Source organism: Camelus bactrianus, chromosome X, assembly GCF_048773025.1.
Source record: "Camelus bactrianus isolate YW-2024 breed Bactrian camel chromosome X, ASM4877302v1, whole genome shotgun sequence".
In the NCBI taxonomy this organism is placed as follows: Eukaryota; Metazoa; Chordata; class Mammalia; order Artiodactyla; family Camelidae; genus Camelus; species Camelus bactrianus.
In genome coordinates, this window is record NC_133575.1 from 25,363,203 (window position 1) to 25,382,367 (window position 19,165).

Genomic DNA, 19,165 nt, shown 5'->3' on the forward strand with positions numbered 1-19,165 from the left:
TGAGAGCAAGGAACACATGGTTTTAGCTCAATGATCTATCCCCAGTAAGAAGTTTAATGTCATGCAAGGAATCAGTATTTGTTGAATGAATAACTGCAGGTTAAAGAGTATAACCTTGAGCACAAAGAAAGAACGCTTTTGCCAGGAACACAGAAGGAAACCAGTGTTTGGTGAAGCCTAGAATCTGAAGAAGAGGAGAAAGAATTTGCCTGGAGAACTTCGACATTCTTCTCATCTCATCTCCTAAATCTATCTAATCCCTATGGAACCTTCTAAACTCTGAATAGCTTAAATTGACTTTATCATTCATCTTGCTTATCCTTTCACACTTCAATGTTTCTAGACTACTAAAGTCGACTTTAACTACAATGATTTTTTTCTGGTACAATTCATTTCCAAATTTAAAATGTGTTAGTCTGGCTGAAAATCAACAAATAGTAAAGAAAATGTATAGTGTACCTCTTACTGGAGAGACACAGAAAGAGAGAGAGAATGAACGCACGTGCATTTTGGGTTTCTCCTGGGATTCTTTTGAAAAAAAAACAAAATTGTGTTCTAAATTCTGCTATTTTGGAATAGAACAATTCTAACAATTGTTACAGAAAATAGAACAATAAAGTAACAATTTTTATTACATTGTAACCAGGAATACCAGTTTCTATGGAAATATGAGCACCAATGCATGAAAAACAAACTCTCTATTTCTCTCTGTACACACACTTCTGAATATAATAAATATATGTATGTATTTAATATACATTTAGTACACTATGTTATTTATTAATTTATTATTTTAAGTATTTATCAACTGTCAATTCTATTTCAGCCACTATGATATCTTTTAGCGATGCAATAATGAATAAAACAGAGCCTTTGCATTCATTGATTTCATACTTTACTCAGGGAGCCAAATAATATTCAGTATAGTTTTGATCAAATTGTAATTAGTTTTAGAAAAGAGAAATATAGAGTACTATGACAGTAAATAATAGGAACATCATATATAGACTGGGAGTGCTTAAGGATTAACTTTTGAGCAAAGACCTGAAGAAATAAGAATTAGCTGTGCTAGGACTTCCAGGAGAACATACATAAGATCTGAGGTGGGAAAGAACATGCCATCTTCAGTAAATGAAGGGTCAATATGAAGTAGGGAGAAAAGAAGCATGAATGAGGCTGTGACTGGAGGTAGGCAACGCCCATATTAAGTATGGCCTTTTAGGTGCCTTTAAACTAAGAGCAAACAGAAGTCATTAAACATACTACACACAAAAGAGGTGACACAGTTAGATTTCCTTAAGAAAAATCATTCTAGCTGAAATACAGAAAATAGATTTCTCATTGTCAAGAATGGATGTGGGGGAGACAATTTAGTGGTCCAGGCAAGAAACCGAAGTAGCCTGGATTAATATGGTGACAATAAACATGAAAAGAAGTTTGGATGTGAGAGCTACTTAGGAGATAAAAATACACAGACTTGGTGACTGAATAGAAATGGGAGAGGAAGTGGGTGAGGAACGGGGAATATTAAGAATGATTTCTGTACCGCACAGGGAACTATATTCAGTATCTTGTAATAACCAATAATGAAAAAAATATGAAAAAGAATATACATATGTATAACCAAAATATTATGCTGTACACCAGAAATTAACATTGCAAACTGACTATACTTAAACATACAATTTAAAAAAAAAGATGACTACAAGTTTCCTGATTGTGCAACTCCACAGATGTCAGTTCTTTACCCTGATATTAGAGGGACCAAGGAGGAAATGGTTGTGGGTTGCACAGTTGCCCACCAAGAGTTATTTTTTTGGAACTTACTGAGTTTATGATAACTTGAGATGTCTAAACAAAAAAGTCATAGAAGTAGTAAGACAGGAATCCAAGCCTTAGAGGCTAGGTCTGAGCTGCAGATCAAATGTGTGACTCTTCTATTTATAAGATAAAATTAAACCCAAGGCTATTTTACTCATATTTTCCTTCTAGATATAAAAAAGCATTCATTAGCCAACATGATTTACATGGTAGTAGCTGAACAGTGATTATAAATGACACACAGTTTATTTTACCAATGATTATAAAACACAGAGTTTATCCCCTTTAAACCAGACATAAATGAGAATATTAGTGAAGAATTACTAGTTCTGTTTCAGATTAAAGAGAATGAAAAAGTCTGGTGCAGAAGCTAGTTGCACCCCAGGGCAAACTTAGTATGAGCCGCTCTACCTACCAGTCAATGAGTGAGTGCATGCTGGCCTTGTGATTTCCCTCCAGGAGCAGAACTAGTCCTGCTCCATCTAGGGAAATTCGCATTCTTCCTTTTATGTAGAAAGAGAGTAATAACCCAACTGATAATCTGCTCTTTATCGAAAGCAATCAGGCAATAAATATATACAAATGAATAACCTACCATGTGAAAAAAATCACAAGAGTTCTATTCACATCATTTGGCCCAGATCAGGCCCACGAAAAAAAAAATGGCCTGAGGATTCAACATTTAGCCATATATTGCTTATAATTACATAACATTCACCTTAAAATGAAGCTTCTTAGGAAACTCTTATGATAGTTTTTTTTTTTTACTATTTTATTGCTAAGCTGCCATTTGAAAATATAGATACTATCTTAATGTTTTATGATTAGGGAAACATATCCTACAAAATTAAAATTAATATAAGTGATAATGGTTTTGGAAGCATGTTGGGTGGATTATTGACAAAGTAAATGTTAAGGGATACCATGCTGTACACACTACTGCTTAAAGTAAAAGGTTAAAAAAAAATTGATCTCCAGTCCGTTAGTACAACCATGTGAAGGACAGCAATGACAAAGTATGATCAAATTGACATCTAAAATTGCTGTAGAGGAGTGTGAAAAACACCTTTTGTATCTTTTGTAAAAAAAAAAAAAAAAAGTCCTTCTCTTTTATCCAACTGACTTTAAAGGGGGAAAGACTTCAGAGAAGAGAAGAGAAAAGAGAAGAGAGCAAAGGAGAGAGCAGGAGAAACAAGGCAATATTATTTCATTATTTAAGAAAAAGAGAGTCATGGGTGGCATAAGTGCTAGATTTTCTGATATACATGAGTCTATGTCAAGGGGTAAAAGACTCCAAATGAAACGCAAGATAAACAGAAACGTACTTTGTAAATTCAGATTTTCAGAGTTATCATAATAAGGCTGAGCTCTCGGAAGAGTAGGTTATGTATGGCACTTTTTGAAAAGAAAAAAAACACAACTATCTGTCCCCACCAAAAAAACGTTAAAACAAAACTACTCAAAGAAAATAAAGGTACTTAAATATCACAGAAATGATGGTAGAGAGAAAGAATATGGAACTATGCTGTCCAACATGGTAGCCACTAGATACATATGTCCACTGAACACCTGAAACGTGGTTAGTCTGAGTTGAGATGTTCTGCAAGTATAGTACACAACAGACTCTGAAAATTTAGTATGAAAATAATAAAAAACGTCTTTAATTTTTAATTTTGATTCTATGTTAAAATGATATTTGGATATCTGTCTAAATAAAACACACAATTAAATTACTTTCACCTTCCTTTTTAATATGGCTACTAGGAAATTTAAAATTATGTCCACGTCTCATATTTCTGTTGGTTGATACTTATATAGAAGCTGGGGAAAATGATCCATTTAGAGAGAGAAAGAGTATTTATTAGCAGTCTGTAGCATGATAGTATTTAAGAACAGTGAAACTTCTGCTATGAATATGAAGCTGACTGCAACTTGAATGCCCCATCATGTATAAGCAGAAATTAGTGATGAGTTATATGAGTTTTGCATGTATGTGGAGAAATTGAACTGAGAGCACTGTCTACTTCTTTGATACAGCTATTTAGAAAAAAAAATGCTCAAGTTGAAGCTTTCTTTTTATCCCATACCAAGTAGACTCCAACTTTTTCCCCATGCCTCATAGTTAACAGAATGATAGGGAGATAATATCAACAGAGACATTCTTCTGCAACTCCAAACTTTATTAAATGACATAAATCTTGACACAGAACAAGTATTTCTTTAAAATGTGAACAGTGGCAGAAGATGCAAGAAAGAAGAGGGGACCCACTGTACATTATGATTAACATACTAGAAACCGTCCTTATAAGACTTAGAAAACTAAGAAATTGTGTATATGGAAACTTGCATTTCCAAAACCAACATATGTTACTTCCTTAGATGGATATTAAAGGACCTTTGTGATTGGAATTCAATGAACGTTTCAGCCCAATTTCCCATTACCATAAATGTTCTCCTATTCCCAACCAAAATCTCTTTCTTAAGTTAAGCCTTTGCACTGATGCCACTCCCCTGCAAAAAGATCAGGCTCCATTCCCACAAAGGGTCCTATGTGTGGTCTGACATGAACAAAAAAGATGGCTTTCTAAGACTTGTACCTAAGATCACCTTAGAATTTTTAAGAAGCCATATCGCCAATGAATCAATTGAAATCTGGGTCTTTTTCACAAGCATTGCTCTTGTATTCACCTCTGGAACAAATGATTCATTTTTCACGTTAATTACAATTTTCTGACCAAGTTTGTGTATACATAAACTACTACACTACTGAAATATTTATTACAATATAAGGTAAGTGTTGTGGGGAGGGGATTGCTACATTTTTTCTCTTTTCCAAAATTTTTTTTCTAAAATTAGTCTTAACTGGTTCAGGCAATCCTATCTTTAAGAACTCCTGTTAAATAAACTTTTTAAATATTTTTTATGCTCCACTTGGCATTTAGCACATGTTCCCAAGATTCTCAATGTCAAAAAGCCATTCCTGTATCTCATGCTATGAAGCACATTTCCAGTTTAAATAAATATGTCTGCTATTCTTGCTCTTGGTGGTGTTGACAAAGGAAACAGTATGAAAAGAAAAGGACAATTTACAAACAGTTTTTCTTCACTTTTTTTCCCCCTAGAGTTTAAGAGTGAAGCAATAAGATTATGTCTTCTAGAATAAAAGAATTCCTTACCTAGATATAAAAGTAAATTAAGTCAATTTTCTGACCTGGAACTGAAAGACATATTACATCAGGTCAACCTTCGTTTCCCTTCCCAATCTCAGCACCTTAACGTGTAATAGTAGTGACTAACAACAAAGATTGAAATTATGGCCATAGAAAGCACTTTTTGCTGATGGCCCTGAATTTTTCTTCTATAATCCCCATAGGAGGCAAAAGTCATTCCCTGTAATTTTGGTAAGAGTATTCCCTACCACACCTCCCCAGATCATCACCACTTCAAAGGCTACCTTCGTTTTTCTTTAGCTACCCTGTGACAGCTCTAGTCCAAGGTTCTGCCTGTATGGCTACAATTTCCCATATCTCTCAGACTCTTCTTAGATCTTTTAAAGACATGAATCAGTTACTTGATTTCCTCAACTGAAATTTCAGCTGCTTTTAAAATAAAACCCAAACTTTATACAGGAACCTATGGGAGGACCTAGATGAACTCCACCCTTATTTTGTCCTAATCTTCCCATGATTTGCTAGTTTCCACCCCTCCAGTCCTCATTTCTATCTTCTTGGACATGTCAGTCACTTCTCCATTTTGGGGCATTTGGGCTAATTTCCAATCTTCTTAATGTCCTTCCTTCATCTCCTAACAGAGCTGGCACCTGTACATACTGTATATTTGGCTCAAATGTCATCTCCTCAGGATCGTATTTTGTCAGTGAACATAATTTGTGATAATATAATTCAGATATGCATGTCTTTGTTAACTTTCTGCCTGTAAGCTCCATGAAGACATACATCTTCCTCTTAATTTCCACTAAATACTTAGTATCCAAACTTCCATGGCACATAGTAGGTGACCAAAAATGTCTACTAAACTAGTGATTGAGAATGTAAGACAGTGTTGTGCCAAAGAGTAACAGATTAATGCAATCCCTATAAAAATCCCAATGTCATTTTTTACAAAAATTAAGAAAAAACAAACCTAAAATTCATGAGGAACCATAAACCACCACAAATAGCCAAAACAATCTTAAGAAAGATGAACAAAGCTAGATGCATCACACTTCCTGATTTCAAAACATATTACAAAGCTAAAGTTATTAAAACAGTATGGTACTGCCATAAAGACAGACACATTGATTAATGGAATAGAATAGAGGGCCAGAAATAAACCCACATATATATGATCACTAAGCTCAGACAGGGTGCAAAGAACACACAATGGGGAAAGGATAGTCTCTTTAACAAATAGTGGAGGGAAAAGTAAATATCCACATACAAAAGAATAAAATTGGACCCTCATCTTACCCTATACACAAAAATCTACTTAGACTAGATCAAACACTTAAAGAAATTGAAGCCATAAAACTGCTAGAAGGAAACAGAAAAGAAAAGTTTCATAACATTGGTCTTGATATTACTTCTTGGATATGACACAAAAAGCACAGGCAACAAAAGGAAAAGTAGACAAACTGACAGCAAACTAAAGTTTCTGTATAGCAAAGGGAATAATTAATAAAGTGAAACAGAAATGTACAGAATATGAGAAAATATTCGCAAATCATATATCTGATAAGAGGAATATTTAAAATATATAAGAAATTTCTATAACTCAATGCAAAAAAGAATAAACTGAATAAACTGATTAAAAAAATGGAAAGGACTTGCACAGACATCTCTCCAAAGAAGACGTACAAGTGGACAAAAGGTATATGCAAAGATACTCAAAATCACTAATTAGGAGAGAAATTCACATCAAAATCACAACGAGGTATCGCCCCACACTTGTTGGGATAGATATTATCAAAGAGAAATAAAATATAATAAACATTGATAAGGATGTCAACTTTGAAACCCATTATCAGTGATGGAAATATAAAATAGTGCAGCCACTAAGAAAAAAGTATGGCGGTTCCTCACAAAATTGAAAATACAACTACCACATGATCCAGCAATCCCACTTGTGGGTACAAATCCAAAAGAATTCAAAGTAATATCTCAAAGAGATATTTTTACTCTCATGTTCATTGCAGCATTATTCACAATAGCCAAGACATGGACACAAGCTAGGTGCTCATCAATGGGTAAACGGGTCAAGAAAATGTGGTATAGACATAGAATGGAATACTACTCAGCCTTTAAAAAGAAGGAAATCCTGCCACGTACAACAATGTGGAAAAACGGGGGGGACACTATGCTAAGTGAAATAAACCAGTTACAGAAGGACGAATACTGCATGATTTCACTTATATGAGGTATTTAACACAGTCAAACTCATAAAAGCAGAGAAAAGAATGGCAGTTGCCTGGGGCTGGAGGGAGGAGAAAACAGGGAGTTGCTGTTCATTGGTTATAAAGTTGCAGTCACACAAGAGTTAATTCTAGAGATCTGCTGTACAACACTGTGCCTATGTTTAATACTATATAAAAGTTTTCTAGGAGAGTAGATCTCATGTAACATGTTGGTATCACCAATTTTTTAAAAAGGAAAAAGAAAGAAAGAAAGAAAAAAAACAGTATCATGCCAGCAATCTGAGGTTATAGAACAAAAGAACATACTTCTGAAGTTTTTGAAAATAACAAAACACTTGTTTTGTCATAACTAATGCAGCTACTTTCCCCATTTTCTGAACAAATCAAACAATAAAAAATCTAATATGATTTTCCTGACACGATTTCCACCTCACAAATGAAATAAATTCAATCTATACTACAAATTTTGTTTCCATATTTACACTGAGAAAGAACAGTCAATTTCTTCCTTGTTAAAACAATAGGTTATCTCTAACTACGTGCTGTGTTTTCCACATTCATTTTAGGGTCGAACATGATCTTTCCAGTTTGCAGTTTCTAGACAATGTTTCTAGCAATTATTTTGGGAGGCAATACTACTCCCTCAATCTTTCAGCCTTAGGCAATCACTAATCTACATTCCATCTCTTTAGATTTGCATATTGTAAACATTTCCAATAAATGGTATCATATAATATATGGTGTTTTGTGATTTGCTTCTTTCACTTAACATAATTTTTTCAAGATCCATCCATGTTGTCACATGTATCAGTACTTCATTACTTTTCATTACTGGATTTTATTGTATGGCTACACCCATTTTCTTTCTTTATTCATCAGTTGATGGGCATCTGGGTTGCTTCCATTTTTTTGGTTATCATGAATAATGTTGCTATGAACATCCATGTGTACTTTCTAGTTCTTATACCATCTCCTATTCATCCTTTTAGTTATTCAAGCTATGTTAGGTCATTTGTGACATGGAGATAATAAAATATATTCTCAGAGGGTTGTTCTCAGAGGACTAAGAAAGAATTTATAAGAAAGTTGTTTGTATACTAAAAATTACTATGAATATAGAATGTATTTAACTTTTAGTATTATTTTCTCATATCACCTTTGCCAGGTACCAATCACCAATTCCTTACACCAATTTTAACTATTCAAAGTACACTTAAAAGTTAAATTTTTTTTCATTGTGATAAAATTAGTAAAGAAAAAAAGGAAAGAGGAAATGAAAGTAAGGATGGATTTCCAGGTCCCGGTGTTGGCTCTTATTTGCTGAAAATTTAATATGTTCAAAGTATCATGTAGTAATACAAGAAATGAGATTTACTTCCTCGTGCCAGTTTGGGGGGAAAACATACATGTGGAAAATTACTTGAAAATAATTATTAATTAACAATCTAAACTGCATTATGACTTGATATGGTAATTTTTTAATTTACTTTTTTATATATGTGTACTTAATACACATATACACATTATATATAAATATATTATATAAAAGTAATTATATTATAATTTTATATAATTATATAACTATATACAAAATTAATTGTGATTTTATATAATTTATATATAATGTATGTATAATAATGTATGCAATATATAAATTATTTATATATAATTTATATTATGTGTTATATATATAAATTATATATACAAATATAAATTGCATACTTTATAATTTACATATATAATCCATATTTAATTAATGATTAATTAAAACAAGTTTTCAAAAAGAGTAAAAGTGTTAGAGATGTTTTATTCAATATGATGGAAAGAAAGACATTTTATTTAGAGATAAACAGAGTGAAAATGTTTGGCAGTTTTATAAACAATCATTACATATATAAAAGATAAATAGAAGACATGATAATATGAATGGGTAGACTAATGGCTGTAAGGATAGAGAATATATATTACTATATATTTATATTATAGTATCATAGTCAAACCTGTTATCATCACACATCAATATTCTGAACATCTTTAAAAGAAACAAAAAAGGCTAAACCTTAATATAAGTCTATATAAATTAAAATAATATTTCATCGAATAAGCTCTTTTGCCCACCAGTATAACCATTAACATGTACTTGATTTTAAGGCAGGTTTATAGATTTTATGATAATAAAAATGCATCATTGTTAAATAGGTCAATGTTGGAAAATTTAGGACATTCACAATTTTTCCCCCACTTGATTTCATAGAGCCCAGTAACAAGTATACTGAAATCCACTAGAGGGAGCTGACATTATTGTAAAGCTGTAATACATGCTTCCCTATCAGGAAAATAAACTCTTAAGCAAAACTGACTTTGAAGTAAAAGGGGAAAAAAAAATAAGCATTTATCTTTCATTCCATGACCTCACCAATAAATAAAAAGGAAAAAAATAGGCAATTGAGGAAAGCTTCGTGTATTACAACACTACACTGATTCTAGAAATGTTATGTGGTAAATTTGTTGCATATTTACAAAGGAAAGCAATTAAACATGTGTGTTCCAACAAATTAAAGTTTTAGTAGAAAACAAATATATGTTCTTGTGCTTCTCATAACAACTTTGAGGATGACTTTAAAAACTTTTTTTTATTCTAATACCTTAAAATCCAATTTTACTCTACACTCCTTTGTGTGTACATATATAATACCTATGGATGTATGTGTACAGTGAACCAAAAACCCATTCATTGATGCTTAGGAGTGTTCATAAACCTGTTAAGGAATTTTTGTCTTAAAAAATAAGCTGATGAGCAGGGATATTTGGACCAGAAACTGCATGAATATCATAAGAGCAAATTGGTGAGAGGCAAATATGAGAATCCTGAAAAATCTGCTAGTTATATGGTAGACATTTGCATAACTGCTCCACTTATATTGTATTTTACTAGCAAATGAAAAAAAGATGTTGCATAGTTATAGTGATCCAATAGTAAAATGAAGCCCAAAGAATAATTTGTCCTTGGCTGAGTTTCAGTTGCCACATGCATGCTACTGCTATAATAATCTTCATATAAACTGAAAGAAGTATTAGCAAGATGCCTAGCTAAATATCCCTGTACATAAAGCAAACTGGATTTAATGAAAACCCACTGAAAGGGTTTCAACTGCTCTTTTATTTCCTTCAATGTTCAAAACACTTGAATGTAAAATCTGCAGCCCACAAAGGAGAAGTTATGCCTATATACAACATACGCTTTATTTGTTTCTCACTATCATGAACTTATTACGGAGCGGGTAAGAAACAGATATAACCTGTCTGTTTTCCAGCAACAGCATTTCATTACTTGTCACTACTGGCTGTAGTGAGCATGGTTTCTTCAACAGAAATCATTCCTTCATGTTAGTACTTTCTCTTTTCCCCGACAAAGAACTAATTTGGAAAATATCAAGTTAGTCATTATAAGTATTTTTACTTACGTGTCTGTAGTTCTTTCTCTCTGGCCTGCATATCAGCAAAGACTTGGTTAAAATGATTTGTAAAGGCCACAAAGTCTGCATCCAGGAACATTGGCCCTTGTCCTTTCTCTTTTAGGGCTCTGCTTTGACTTTTTAATCGCTCGATTTGAGGTTGAAGAGCTGACAGCCGGTTGACTTCATCCTGTACCATAATTTAGAGTATTAAAGTAAATAACATTTTTACTTTGCATACATTATGTTTTTACAGAGCAAAGTATTAAAAGGCAATGATGCAAGCTTAGCTTAATGCCCTTTTCAAAAAATTGATAAGAAACTTCCATGATGGCTAAAGCTAGCCTCTAGCACAGGTCATCAATTTAAGAACCTTGGCTCTTCATTCAAGAGATATCATCATATATAATAATTTTTAAATTTCAAATTACATCATTTAGAACATTCATGGTCATGAATGTGTACAGCTGCAAAGTATTAAAATGATCTTATACCTTTTCCATAAATCAAACATGAATGTCCCTCCACACCCTTCTTTTCTCAAAGTTGTGTGCCTGCCACTGCTTCAAATTCTAAGCTCACTGGATGAACAATTTTAATTTTTCTTTAAATTAATTTGTGTAGAATTATACACATGTATGTATGTCTGCAAATACACATACTACATTAAATCACAAATATGTTTATACATTAATACTACCACATGTATTATATATACATATATACATGTGTATAATAATACATACAATAATACATTTATCAATATGTAAACTGTATAATTTTTTTGTATATACACATATTTATCTCTATAATTACATAAGTCGTGTTACTTCTCCTGAATGAACAGACAATTACAACTGTTTAAATTAGGGTGACTGTCCACCCTACTTTTCTCTTGTTGTCTGGGCATAATTGTTAATAACACCCCTTTTCACTCTCAAGAGTACTCTGGACACTCCGCTGTGCTGTCGAATATAGTAGTCACTAATCACATGTGGCTACTGAGCTCCTGAAATGTGGCTAGTCCAAATTTAGATGAGCTGTCCTCATAAAACATACAGTGAATTTTGAAGACTTAGTATGAAAATACACAAATATCAACTCTCATAAATAGTTTGAAATAACATTTTTGATATATCAGGTTAAATAAAATGTTATCACTGAAATTCATTTATGTACCTGCTCCTTTGTTCCTTTTTAATGTCATTTCTAGAACATTTAAAACTGCACATGTGGCTCGAATTTGTGGCCTGCATTAGATTTCTTTTGAATAGTATTATTTTTGATATAGATGTTTTCATACTCTATGGTTTCTAAAGAAGTTGCAATTTATATGAATTTGTTATATTTATAATTTGAACTCAGATTTCAAAATGTTCTTTTTTAAAGTATTAGTACCATGATTGTTACTTGTAAGTACTTATAAGTCATATCTGTGCTACCTATAGAAAAAAGTACTTCAGGGTTGTTTACCATTTAAAATTAAAACAGGATAATTAAAGTTTTAAAAATTGGGTCACAAGCCAATTACAAGGAGGGGAAAATTGACAGAATTATAGTAATTATGAACTAAATATAAATCTAAGCTTCCTGGAAATTAGAGTGAAAGGGAAAAAAAGTTATTTTTTGACACATGCGTACTCTTTTAGAGAGAGTAACTTCTGTCATAGGATTGAATGAGATAAATTTATCACATAGATCCGTTCATAGTAGAAAGACTACCTAATGGACAATGATACTTATTAGTTTTAGAAGATACAAAAATAACTTTCAGAGGAATTCTGGTATGTGGTTTTAGCAGTATGAGTTGATTCAAGTAGGCTAATCTCTAACAGTCAAATTCATTTGGTAGGTGGAAATGAAAGACATTTAGATAAATGGGAAGGTGATCCATCTCTCTTATTCAAATATAAAGCCTTTCGATCAAGTGCTAGAAGGTGGGAGCATATTCATGGTTGAAGAATAAGACAAGAGGTAAAGGGTAATACTCCGTGATTTTGATTATAGAATTACAGACATGTACTTTGTACACCAGGCTTGCAAATGGTAGCACTGACATCTGCCATGAAACATTTAAGAACCTGATTTACATTTGGCCAGATGGAGGGCCGTCATTCTTCCTGTTTAGGGGGCTATAGAGGGATCCTACAGTATAGTAAAGAATGTTCAGCAAAACAAAGGGGACTTTGAAACTAATAAAACATTTGGGCAAATGTTCAGTGGAGACCTTAAAGTTCTGAGAGTAAATAACAGGAAAGATCATTTTGACCTTAAATATTTAACATTTAAAGATGCTAACAAGTACTCAGTATTTCCATAAAAGGGCCTTAGTGTGGTTAGTTCTCCAGAGTTAGGCATCTCCTCTGAGTCTGTTTATCTTTTAAAATTGTATGTTTATCTGCTGGAAAAGCTTTTGTATTTTTCTCAGGAAAGTGTCCATGGATATCTTCCAATTCCAAAATGACTTCCTACTCCTCAACATATTAAGAACCAGTTCTGGCGAACATTAGATTTTGAGCTAAATCTGCATCCTAATCTTAGAAAACATGTCCAAATAACAAAATGCATTGACAAATAGGATACAGTAATTTATTTCCCTATCACTAATCACATCCAAAGAGTATAATTTTAACTGTTGTGTGAATGACATGGAGCTTTATCCTGCTAAATATTTTACCTAACGTGATATATTAAATGAATAGAAACCAATGGGGCAGAGAGAAAGAGTAAGGGGCGACTAAGGGGGATGGAATTGCATCATCAGAATTTGGAACTTTGTGGTTGAATGCAGAAAAAAAGAAACAGTTTCACTTAGGATGACTTCTCTAACATCCAGAGAATATTTAAGTATATAACCTCTAGGGATCTCCATTTGCTCCTGAGATAAAGATCAAGGTCCTAGCATGCCCCAAGAGTCCTTGCTTTGTGTCCTATATGCTTCCTATAGGCTTGTCTTTTTGCCTCCATCTTTCATCTTATGATGAATATAAGATTTTTATTGAAAGAAATAATATAGATGGAGTATTACATTAATTCATAGGAAAAATGTCATGGATTCTACACTTTAATAGCAAAATGTGTCTAGAATTCTACGGAACAGAAATTCCTTATATTTGCATATTTGCCTAATAAACTAAATGCCTTTCTAGACAATACTCTTTATTGAAAAATATATTTCCTGAGTTTATTTACTTCCTAGTAAAGCTGTAGGTCCAATATTTGAAGAATTATCAAACCCTTCAATTGATTTTCTTTTCAAAATAGCTTTGAATTTCCCATCACTTTCCAGGTTCCACACTAATATCAAACCATCCCTGTACCCTCCCTATCTCTAGTCTCGCATTATTTAAAAATTCTTTTCAAAGTATGCAGATTAACTCCCATTTACTGCTTTTAATATTAAACTTACTCATCTCAGTCTATCATTAAGGTTCATCCAGGAAACCTTTTCATCTATCCTGTAATCAATTTCCCTCTTCTCATAAAAAGTGTAACTATGCATAGTAACTTTCTGTAGGAACTAAGCTAAAAGTTCAAGTTACTTATATTATTAAATATCTCGTTTTATTACATGTGCAGAATACTCTTTTACTGTTTCTCAGACCCTTTGGTGACCGTTGTATGTTCTCTGCCCCTCCAGATACACTGTCCGCCCTTCTCCTGTGACTCAGGAGAATTACATTGATAGACTACAGCTCCTTGTCCTCCGCCTTCTGATCAGTTGATGGGGAGCTCTGCACAGATTCTGGAGGCAGGGAGGAGAGCAAAGTAGGGTGCTTCCTTTTCTGGCTCCATTCCTGTGTTGGCACTTAGGCTGGCTCTTAAAGCTGCCTTTAAAATGGGCATCTGACTCTCTCCATCTGTGTTTCCGTAACTTCTCTCTTCCTGATCCTTTTTATCCTAAGAATAGGAACAGCTCTGATGTTGGGTTACTATTCTATCCCTTGTGGTTCCTCTGTAGTCCAAGCACATATATACAATAGTTTTTATAAAGAAACATTCCTCAAATTACCCTAATTTAGTGGACTGTCAGTTTTAAAGGTTTTCCTCACGAAACTGATTATACCGTATATCAGCTGCTTGTGCTTGTGTGGTTTCTACATTTTGAACATATGACTGAGTTTTGCTCTTAGCACTGGAGCTGCCATAAGAAAGAGCTCCAGATTACTGGCCACTTCCCACAGGATATATGTGGTTTCCATACCCAAAAATAGCCTCACCATTCTGCAAACTGACAAAATCAATTAACTATGTGTAACTACTCTAAATATGTTTTTCGGGATTTGGGTATCCATGTATTACCTATTTAAACAGATTTTCTTCACTTTTATTTTGATCTTCAGTGTGTTTAACTAAACCCTTAATAGGGAAATTTTATCATTAACTAATGTGCCATTCTTCTGGAAATTGCCAAGAAATCCCTACTGATCATGTTCCAAATAGGAGAAAAGAGCCTTACCTTACATATTTTTAACTGGCTTTTAATTGCTGTTGGCTCTGTTGCGGTCGTGGGTTGGGTTTTCAACCAGTTTTCAGCAGTAGTTGTCATCTGCTCCAATTGCTGCAGCTGATTATAGAAAGCGATGATGTTGTTCTGATACTCCAGCCAGTTAAGTCTCTCACTTAGCAATTGGCAGAACTCTTTCCACCGGCTGTTCAGTTGTTCTGAGGCTTGTTTAATACTGTCAGCATTAACACCCTCTAGAAAGAAAGATTTTAAAAATACATCCACTGAAGTCACAGACTGAAAGACATTATCTGAAAACCAACACGCCTCAAGTTTAAAAGTACTCATATGAATGATTTCAAATAGACCATTTATTTACTGATAAAAGAAGTTAAAGTACCAAGATGATTTCTCATTACTGACTGCAAATTATTACAGTTGCATCTTATCAAAGAATATGAATGTAATAAAGTAATAAATAAGGATACATAAGACCTAGAAGAGTAGAATACATTAAAAAAAAGAACAAAAATGGTCAAAGCCCTGGTGGAGGGTGTAAGATTGATCATGGATCAATAACTTTTTGGATGTTTCCAAACAGATGTTAAGTATCACTTATATTATTAAACTGTACTTTCAAAAAGTAACTTCCATTTTTATTTTTAAGTGGTTTTGGAATTAGCTGAAATGTTTTTATTTGGATTTTTTTAAAGAAAAAAAAGTGAGTATGTATCAAAAATCAGTAATTCTGTTTCTGTTATACACAGTCAGAAATAAACAGATCACCCATGAGTCCAAAGAAAGGAAATAAGTATTAGGAAAAATAATTTTTCTAATATGAAAAAAGGTTTTCAAATTACTTACATATCATTTACAAATGTGGAGGTTGATCTGAAAAGTTTTAAAATCAACTACAGCAATACTAAAGCAGAAAAAAAAATCAGTCAAGGGCAAAATGGCAACATACACATATCATTATCAACTTTAGCCTTCTGGAAAACCTACTATGTGTTAGAGAACATGCTCTATCTTTTAACATACACTATCTTATTTAAATTTTTTCAAACTGTGATATACGACTAATGCCAATCCAAGTATATATTGTCCTATGCACAGCATGAAAGTATACCAATGCCAAATAATTCACTCCCTAAAGTGCAAAATATGTAGATGTTCTTACACAGATATACATACACAAAATTTGTTTACAAAATAACATCCTAATAAATTATATAAATAAAAAATATTAAATATGATATGCACATTAAAACATAGCCATAATAGCAATGAAAAGTTTCTAATACTTTTGAAATACCGGATATTTTAATATTTCCTATTCCTACATATAATCACAGGGATATAAGAAGGGCTCACAAGCTCACTATAAGATTCTTCCTTTAGATTAAAATATCTAAGGGTGAAATGATTTATTGAAGACCAAGTTGTCTAGAAGAATCTACCTTTATGAATGTTCATTTTACTCAACTTTCTGGTAATATGATTTAGTTAATGAGCAAGTAAGTCATTAAAAAGCCTGAAGAACATTTCTAGCAGATATGAGGCTTGTGGTTTGGCTAACTGGTACATGCCTACCACGTCACTCTTTTTAAAGAATAAAAAAATATGGATTTGAATTCAACAACTGAATTATTTTATTCTTTCACTTTACTCTGCTCAGATATTCTAATCTTCATTTCTGTCATGATTATGTTATGCTGCCAAATCACATCTCTCAAATCATTTGAAACAACTCCAACTTCACTAATTTCAGAGTTTGACACTACTCAGGATGACATTGGAAAAAACAAACTTTGCAAATATTACTGGCAACAATTTTTTCCTCCTTTGGCGGATATATTTTTAAAGAAAATAACTGAAAAATTAAAGGGCAAAAAGATAATACATACATGTTTCCATATATACAACTGTAAAAGGCAGCCTGTGGGTTGCAATAATATTTTGTAATATTATTCCTCTAATATTCTCCTAATAGTCAAGGAAGCAACCAGTCTTACTGAGACATCTGGATGTGTTTGTTATGAGATACACTGTTTGGGAGCATTTGGGTTTGAACAGTGACCAAGAATTAAACTGAAATATGTTTTAAGGGATGATGCTAAGTAACTATACTTGTAAAATGATCATGTTTGCTACAAATTATAAGAATCCAAATCTCCATTGTATAGGCCCTCAGTCTGAGAAAAATATTACAATAAAATGCTAATATTATTGCTGGGAAGTGAAAGGGAGTGGTTTAAAAATACATGGGGAGGGATTTTAAATTATGTTAGATAATTATCCAAAAATGTTCCATGAGTCTAAATGATAAGATGTTTAGGAGAAATATTTTCAGCATATGTTAAATATGAACAATCACTTGGAAGAAGGGAGTCCATGGTAGTCCAAGTCCATGAGGAGCAAATAAGAGATGCTAAAATAAATTAAAGGTACTGATAGAATGATGCTGGGTTGAATTCCTTTAGCATTTGTCCAAAAAGGGAAAACAGAGAAAACTATCTCACTGTCCCTGGGGGAGGTCAACCATATGAAGACCCCTTAGCAACTCGCAAAATAAAATAATAAATTAATTCTCAATATGAATAATACATGCTAATTTAATCAGCAAATATAAATTAAACTATAAGGAAGTATCAGGAAGTTCTATGATATCCATTAAAATACAGAGACAGAATTTAATGAGTTCTTGTTGATCATTACCCAAAACTATCAGTTCAATATGTTGTGCCAAAAAATGGCCAGGTGCTAAACATCATTGCAGAAGGAATTTAAATGAAAAAAGTGAGCTTAGTTCAAATCTACTACAAAATCTACAATACTCTCCAGTTAGTAGCATACTGATTTTTGTAAATTTAAAGGCAGTTTAAAATACAATAATAGGTAAAAGAAGCATTTCCATATTAGGATAAATGGTAAGGGCAGGCAAAAAAGTATAAAAATTCACAGTTAGAGCTCCGGCATTAGGCATATTTAAGTTCAAATTTGACCTTTACTAAATCAGTGAATTGGGCTCAGTTATTTAATCTCACTGGGCCTCATTTTTCTCATCCATGGAATGAAGATAAAACAGAATTGACCTCGCAGGATACCTACAAGGGTTCTGAGTCAACATGTGTGAATTGTTATGCCAAGTATGACATATACCAGGCGAGCAATAAATGTTAGTCAATGTTAATATAAAAAAATGAAAAAGAACATGTAAGAAAGTAGGAAAGAGAGCAGATCTTTCAAAGAGTGAAATCAGGGACAGTGGGAGTCATTTTAATAGCTGAAAGGGGTCATTTATGAAAACTTAATGATTAATATTTTTAAAGATAGTGACAGTTTTATATAATATGGCACTGTTACGGGATATAGAAAATATATTTATCCATTTTTAAAAGGAATGACATCAACCAGTAATGAATCCATAAGTTTACCAGGGAATCTTGGAATATTTGGTCATACATCTACCATCATTTGAAATTCAAGTTACAAAGGACAGCCACGTCAAAAATTCAAAACAGAAACTTTCAGATGTCACAGGCAAAGATATGATGTTGATTAGAGAAAATCAGACATCTTGTTATGAAGGATCTATATGGAAATACTGTATTATGTTACTAATCTGTATGTAATATTATATTAGTATAGATCTGCTTCCTGTTCGAGTAGAGTATAACCTGTCTTTCTAAACTACAAACCCCCCTAAGAAAAATGTCTCCACAGGCAGTATCTGATAGAGTTCTCAGCTTAGAGTAAGTACGAAATAAATATACTATACTTGTCAAATCACCCAATACCAAATCAATAGCTTACTTCGTACGAACATAAACATTAGGGTAGCAAGAGCCACAGACGTGAAAAGCGAAACACAAAACATGCACAGTCTCTCTTCATTCAAGTGTGCTTTAAAATACCTGGGGGAGGGTTCAAAAGCCCTGTAACATGTCATGTTACTTAATGCACAGCTCTTAAACTAATATTAAAGATGCTATTACTTCAACTTCGTGAATTAACTGGCCATCTATT

The 19,165-nt window shown here is 32.9% G+C and overlaps 1 protein-coding gene across 8 annotated transcripts in view; it reads right to left on the reverse strand.

The window, feature by feature from the left end:
- DMD (dystrophin) overlaps positions 1–19,165 on the reverse strand; it is a 1,840,970-nt gene that overhangs the window by 1,194,080 nt on the left and 627,725 nt on the right. For all 8 annotated transcript variants that reach the window (XM_045507265.2, XM_045507267.2, XM_045507235.2 and 5 more), the window contains 2 exons: positions 15,149–15,390; positions 10,699–10,879 (listed from right to left, as the gene is read on the reverse strand). In XM_045507265.2, the coding sequence (XP_045363221.2) occupies positions 10,699–10,879; positions 15,149–15,390 (423 nt within the window). The remainder of the gene's footprint in view (positions 1–10,698; positions 10,880–15,148; positions 15,391–19,165) is intronic.